This window comes from Daphnia pulex, chromosome 10 (genome assembly GCF_021134715.1).
Source record: "Daphnia pulex isolate KAP4 chromosome 10, ASM2113471v1".
Lineage (NCBI taxonomy): Eukaryota > Metazoa > Arthropoda > Branchiopoda > Diplostraca > Daphniidae > Daphnia > Daphnia pulex.
In genome coordinates, this window is record NC_060026.1 from 8,568,420 (window position 1) to 8,575,972 (window position 7,553).

At 47.2% G+C, this 7,553-nt stretch overlaps 1 protein-coding gene across 1 annotated transcript; it reads left to right on the forward strand.

The window, feature by feature from the left end:
* Positions 1-1,140: 1,140 nt before the first annotated feature.
* On the forward strand, positions 1,141-5,472 carry LOC124203489 (uncharacterized protein K02A2.6-like). Its single transcript, XM_046600165.1, has one exon. The coding sequence runs from the start codon at positions 1,141-1,143 to the stop codon at positions 5,470-5,472; it is 4,332 nt and encodes a 1,443-aa protein (XP_046456121.1).
* The last annotated feature ends 2,081 nt before the right edge of the window (positions 5,473-7,553 follow it).

Sequence of the window (7,553 nt, forward strand, 5' to 3'; positions counted from 1 at the left end):
AATGAACACCCTGAGAGAAAGCTAATAGAACCAAAAAACACCTACCCAACGTCAGCCGAAAACGATGCTCCCTATCCAACAATTAAAGATTTGGCACCACCCGTTGGTTACCCATAATAAAAACAGCTGATTTGTGCTATATCCAGTAATGTATTTTTGGGGAGTCTACATCAATCTTTACTAGCTGAAGATTGCAACAGAACCAGCTATAACTAAAACCAACTGATTTCAGTTAATAATAATTATAGTAAAATTATATGCAAGGGATATTCTACTAGGCTTAGTTATTTCTAGTTGAGTTGAAAAATAGTTAAAATTACTTTTATTATTCTCTTTTTTTTCTTCTGTTAACAAATGAGTTGAAGATCGATAATTTTCTGTTTTATAAATAGCGAACAAACACCAAAATTTATAGAACAACACATTACAAAAGAAATGCGTAACGAGTGAACCATTTCAAATTTTATCAGGATAATTAAAAATAGGTCATAAATATTTCTAAGACTTTCAAAGGTGATTTAAAACTTCCAATTTCTGTGTGTGAGGGATTTCTGATTTGACGTTGTTATAAAGGAGCGAAAAGGGCACGTTGTCTTCTATTTATATTCCTCTGGTGATGTTTTAAGGTGACGAGTCGTCATCGGCATCCACAGTTTGTTTTTCCCTTTTTTAAAGATGTTTGTTACATGACAGCAATATAGAGCCTGCTGATTTCTTGACTTGTTTAGGGGTTAGCACTACTTAATGCCAATCTGCCCACTTTTGAAATAGGAAATCTACGTCAAAAGGTTGAATAAAGTAAGTGCAAAATTCAAACACATTGGCTTACTGTATATGGCGTCGAGAATATAGATTGGAAATTTTTGTTTAGCCATGCTTCCCTTAATGCTAAGACAAGTGTTGTATGTACTTGTATGTCGACCGCTAGAGGGACACCTCCGGTGGTGAGACATACGAACACGGAGACAATACAAGCTCAGGTCAGATCTCACACTTGAGACTACAACATGGTGTCAGAAGTGCTCTACACCACGCTGAGCTGACTTTCCACGTGGTGTTAGTACTGAATCCGAGTTTATCGTAGCCATCCGTGGGCTAATAACTCTAAAAGTTACACAGTGTTACAGTAGACGATTCACCATGGCGTCCGCATTGAAATTTCCCGACCCGTTCAATTTTGCGGCATCGAACTTGTCGCTGGAGTGGTCACAGTGGAGGCGACAGTTCGAGTGGTTTATCATGGCCACGCGCAAAACCGAGAAAGACGAAGAAGTTATTGTGGGTGTGTTGCTGTCGCTACTCGGTCGGGAAGGATTGAAAATATACGAAACTTTTACGTTCACGGATCCTCTGGACGCCAAGAAGATTGCTGAGGTACTAGACACGTTCACTGACTATTTCGAGCCTCTGAAGAGTGAAGTGTTCGACCGTTTCTGCTTCCACAAACGCGTACAAAAACCAGGCGAATCGTTTGATGCATGGCTCGTGGATTTGCGGAGTATGGTAAAAACGTGCAACTATGGAACTGAGGCTGTTGTAAAATCGGTGATACGTGATCAAATTGTGTTGGGAGTCGCGAACGATAATGTTCGTGAAAAGCTGCTGTTCGAGAGTGGTCTATCGTTAGAAGGTGCGTGTGCTATAGTTCGGGCATGTGAAGCGTCGTCCATGCAACTCGGACAAATCTCGACACGTACTGAGGCCCAGGTTCATGGTCTGAGGGACAAAGCTGCGAAGGAACACGTGCCGACACAGTCAAGCAAATCACGAGGTGAGGACGTGAACAATTGCGTCAATTGTGGCAGACGACACAGAAGAAATCAATGCCCCGCAGCCGGTGTCACGTGTTTTGCATGCGGAAAGCCGGGTCATTACTCCAGGCGGTGCCCAGCGTCCAACGGACAACAACGACGAGGTTGGGCAAACGACCGTCAGATGGCGCCACCAACAGGACAACAGCCGACACAGCCACAACACCGACCAGCACAGCGCGGCACGTTTATGCAACATCAGCTACCCTCCCTTGAGGGCGCAGGGGCGGTCGGCCAAGAGGAAGCGCGATTCATGGACGAAGAATATGTTCTGCATGAGCTCAAGTGCTCTAGCGGTGGAGAAGAGTGGCACGAGGAGTTATCGGTAGATGGCAGCGTTCCCATTCGCTTTAAGTTGGACTCCGGTGACACCTGCAACGTCCTTCCATTGGAATCATACAAGCGCATCCACAAGTCTAATACAGTGCTGACCCCTGGACCACGTATACGTAATTATGGCGCGAGAGGAGGTTATCTTAACGTTCTCGGTGTGCTGACGAGTGCAGTCGTCCGTCGTGGAGTGGTGTACACCATAAACTTCGTGGTCGTCGATGAGCCCGGCCAACCGCCGATCTTGGGTCTACCGACGTGCCAGCGCATGCAGCTCATCCAGAGAGTTCACTCCATAACGCAAGACCCACTCAAAGACGTCCCGCCGATTGTGTCAGAGTTCAGAGACATCTTCACTGGGATCGGCAAACTCCCCGTGGAACACGACATTCGCTTGGCGACTGGTGCGAATTACATCGACCCGGTAGTATGTGCCGCCAGTCGATTGCCATTCCGGTTGGAGGAGAAAGTGTTTAAAAAGCTAGATCAAATGGTGAAAGACGAAATAATCGTTCCGGTAGTAGAGCCAACGGAGTGGGTGAGCAGGATGCTGGTAGTTGGCAAGCCGGATGGAGACGTAAGAATCTGCCTAGATCCGTCGGAGCTCAACAAAGCAATTCTACGTCAACATTTCGCCGTCCCGACAATCGAACAGCTGTTCGGAAAAATCGGGAAGGCAAAATACTCTTGCAGCCTGGATGCCGCCTCTGGGTTTTATCAGATTCCGCTCTCCGATCGTGCGTCGTATTTGTGCACCATGGCCACTCCCAGAGGGCGCTACAGATATCTTCGTCTACCCTTTGGCATTAAGTCCGCCCCGGAAGTATACCTAAAAGTGATGTCCGACCTGTTTGGCGACCTTGCTGGAGTGATCGTGTATTTCGACGACTTCCTGGTGACTGGAGAGACGATGGAAGAATTGGAGGCCAACTTACGGCAGGTATTTGTGAGGTTCAGCGAAAACAATCTCAAATTACAGCTTAAGAAGTGTCGTTTCTTCCTAAACCAGTTGCCGTGGTTGGGACACATAATCGGACAAGGCACTCTCAGCCCGGACCCGGAAAAAGTGGAGGCTATTGTCAATATGCCCGATCCTACCGACAAGACTGGTCTAACTCGCCTATTGGGAATGGTAACTTACCTTGACAAATTCTGTAAAAATCTCGCAGCGCTAACGCGGCCCCTTCGCGACATGTTAAAGAAGGATGTGGCCTGGTTCTGGGACAGTCAACAACGGAAAGCCCTGTCGGAGCTCAAAAACGCTATGTCGTCCCTGCCGATTCTCCGCCTGTTCGACGTCAACCGCCCCGTCGTTGTCTCCGTCGACGCTTCGCCAATCGGGATAGGTGCAGTGTTAATGCAAGAAGGACAGCCGGTGGCGTTTTCATCCACGACGCTCACGGCCACCCAAAAGAGATATTGCCAAATCGAAAAGGAGTTGTTGGCCGTCCAGTTCGGCCTCACCCGTTTTCGACAGTACGTGTACGGTCAGCGCGTGACTGTAGAGTCCGATCACAAGCCACTAGTCGGCTTGTTAGACAAGCCCATGGCGTCGTGTTCTCCCAGAATTCAACGAATGAGGTTGCAGCTGCAACGATTCGATTTTCAGTTGGTGTACAAGCCAGGCAAAGAACTTTTTATTGCCGACACCCTCAGTCGAGCGCCATCCCCCTGCGTGTATAGTGACGACGTCACCACCGAGTGCGAGGAACAAGTACACCATGTCATCAACAGTGTGGCACCAATGGAATCGACCCGTCAGCGGTACGCGAGAGCTACTGCCGAAGACCCTACGCTCCAACTATTGCAGTCAGTCATGCTGGCGGGTTGGCCGGAACATAGAAGCCAGTGTCCAGCAGCAATCAAACCGTTTTGGCCGGTTCGACACGACTTGGCAGTAGTCGGCGGCGTGGTTCTGTTAGGATCCCGGTTAGTGGTACCAGTGGCGCTGCGCCGCGAAGCGATGGATGGCGTCCATGATGGCCACTTCGGAGAGACCAAAAGTGTACTGCGGGCCAAGTCTTCTGTCTATTGGCCGGGTTGGGAGGACCACATCAGAAATGTGGTAGCCAGTTGTCCCGTGTGCCAAGAAAACAGACCGAAAAATCCCAAGCTGCCCCTGTTTCCGGTCCGGATTCCGGAATACGCGTTTCAGTTGGTTTCGGCGGACCTCTTTGAGTTCAATAACGTGAACTACATCTTAGTCGTCGATTCCTACAGCAAGTGGCCGTGTGTGGTGCCGTTGCGGTCCGTTACGTCGTCAGCCGTCATCAACGAAATGACACGTTTCTTCTGTGATTTCGGCCGTCCAGAAACATTAGAGTCCGACAACGGAACACAGTTTGCATCCGCCGAGTTTCGTGAGTTCTGTCGCACTTTGGGCATCGCGCAAGTGACGTCGAGTCCTGAGTTTGCTCAATCGAACGGGCTGGTGGAACGGCACATCCAGACCGTGAAGAAAACAATCTTGAAGATGTTCGCGGATGGCAAATCTTTGTGGGAAGCGCTGTCGGCAATCCGCTCGACACCAATCTCTAGTGTTCTTCCATCACCGTCGGTGCTTCTTCAAGGACGGAACTTTCGAGGAACTCTCCCTTTTCTGCCGTCTGAGTTGACACCCCGGCTCGTGCCTGCATCGGCAGTGACGTCCGAACTATGTCGCAGGCAAGCTAAAGCTGTATTCGACACGCCCCGGCGGACAGACGCGCGGTCGTCCGTCCTTCATGTGGGACAGCGAGTGAGGACCCTGGTCGGCAAGAAGTGGCGTCCCGGTGCGGTCCAGTCCGTCTGCAAGGAGCCTCATTCGTATTTCATCCGTCTGTCAGACGGCCGCTTATTTCGTCGGACTCGATGGGCCGTCAACGTCGACAAGGGTGTCGCAAACGCCGTGGATACGGGCCTTTGGGCTTCGGTTGGAACAAACGAAACTACCCCGGTTCCATCGTCAGGCCAGCAGCCAATAGCCCCCTCGTCGGTCACTGTGCGTCGCCCGTTTCAGCCAAGCCATTCGAGAGCGGCGGAGATACCACCCGCCTGTCCGTCTCCAGCCCGCGCGGCCGTCCCGAGAGCCGATACCCCGGCTCCGCCAACGCCGGTCTCGAGCCACGTCAGCCAACAGGGGGCGCAACAGTACAGTGGCGGTCGTCGAAGTTCGAGTTGGCAGGACGAAGGCCCTTCGCGAGCAGTCCCGGTCCGCCTCTTTCCGTCCGGGCGGCCGGCCACAACAGAGGAGCAGCCCGGCAGTTCGGATCCCGTCCCAACGTCGTCGAGTTCGTCCGAACCGTTTGGCACAACACGATCGGGTGTTAAATTTGGTATTGGTCACGCTTAGTTCATCCCAGAGCGTCAGTGGGACTGATCGCGTCGACAGCGGTTGTTTATCCCGATTGTCTGTTTGTCTGTCTTTTTTTCCCCCCGTGTGCCCGTTATTCGTGTCTCAATATTGTCCTCGTCTGTGCTGTTTGTTGATGTGTGTTGGTTAATGGGGCATTGTTGGAGGGGGGGGGGCAAAAGTGTTAATTCAGAAGTGTGTTGTTCTTCAATTGGTATAAACGTAATCATCGTCTTGTGTTTGTTATGTTGTGTATGGAGAGGGGAAGATGTTGTATGTACTTGTATGTCGACCGCTAGAGGGACACCTCCGGTGGTGAGACATACGAACACGGAGACAATACAAGCTCAGGTCAGATCTCACACTTGAGACTACAACAACAAGATTAGCCTGAATGGCTCATTTGTGCAAGTTCTTCTTCAGAATACCAAGACGAAAGAAAAAATTTAATCGTACTAGTCAATCTTCGACTAGTCAGTACCCGACTCACTCCTCCCATACATAATTGCTTGCTTCAGTATATCTTATCTTACCTTGATTTTGCCGTTTAGTTTGACCTGTGACAGAAAATAGTATTATCACAACAATACAGATTATACAAGTCTACTGCATTTTTTACTTATATACTTCTGTATTAGTTACATCACCAGCAGTCGGGTTCCATTTACTTGATACTGAAGCTATTTTCACCAATCCATTTTCATTGAGTTCTTTCATCGATTAAGTTTGTTGACGTATTTCTGTATACATTCAACGACAAAATTTAAAAAGAATTATCACCAATAAAAAACATCAAGACGATCTATTATTGGCATACAGAATTCAATATACAATTTATTGATTTACCTTTAGATAGGACGGTAGTTGGTTTGCTTACTTCAAGCTCATTAATTCTAGTTTTCATAGATTTCAGTTCAAGTTGAGACGCTTCAGCATCTTGTTCCAAAATTTTAATTTTGGAGAAAAATTCCTTATTTTCCTTTTGTTAAAAAATATAGTAATCAGCAATTGGAAATTAGACACTAATACAATTATTCATCCGCTCAAGTTCTTCATGCGGCCTCTTTTATGCCAAATGAGAGCTTGCTTCTGCAACCTCTAATAATGGTACTTAATTCCCGAGTCATTTTTGGAACGTAGAGTAGCCATTACTTCATTCCTCTGGGCTTTCAAGTAGTCTTTGTCATCTAAAAAAAACACGAGATACTAAAAACACTATTTGTAATCAAGAATTTTGTTGAACTAATCCGAAATCACAACAGCTTTGCCTGATCTAACTACTGAGTTATTAATTGACTTTGGGAGAATCTGAGTACAAAGAGGCTTTTCTGAAAACGACAAACATGAGTTTAACGAGCACTTGAAATAAAACCTGTCGGTCGATCCATAAATATTTCTTCAGTTAGTTCGCCGTTTTGAAAGGTGGCTTAAACATCAAGTTGCATAATATCTAGATCATGTTGCTGCTGTAGATAAAACTGCTCTCACTGATTCATGACGCACGACGGGAAAAAATGTCTCGTAGTAGTCAACACCTCCTTCTGTGAGAAGCCTTTGGCTACTAAACGAGCTTTTGGGTGGATAGGTTGTCCGAATGAGTTCACCTTGACTTAAAAGATTCTTCACAGTCTCGTGGCCGGTTGTAAGCTTATCTAGACGCCAAGTCGCATTCTTTGAAAGATTTCATTACCTCCTCCATACCATAGATCTTTTTTTTGTTGGTGATGAGGCTGTTTCTTCATACGATAGTGGTTCAGCAATTCTTGATAGATTTTTATTTATGATGCCTGGGGTCTTCGATGATACAATCCGTTTTCTTCCGGATACGAGCTGTTAGTCGAGAAGCGTCCTCATTTACATTAAATTGGTAATATCCACGAAAAACTTCGATAATGGCATCTTCTCCATCGATTTATTCTGCTTAGTTGTTTACTACTGATTGAATTATATGCGGTGGCACGATCGTTGGATGCAGATTCGTCCCCACCCACTCTACTTTCATTCAAAGTATCAATATTCGTAAAATCATTACAAGGTGGCGGTATGACAGGGACTCCACTGAGATTTTCATTTAAGATGAT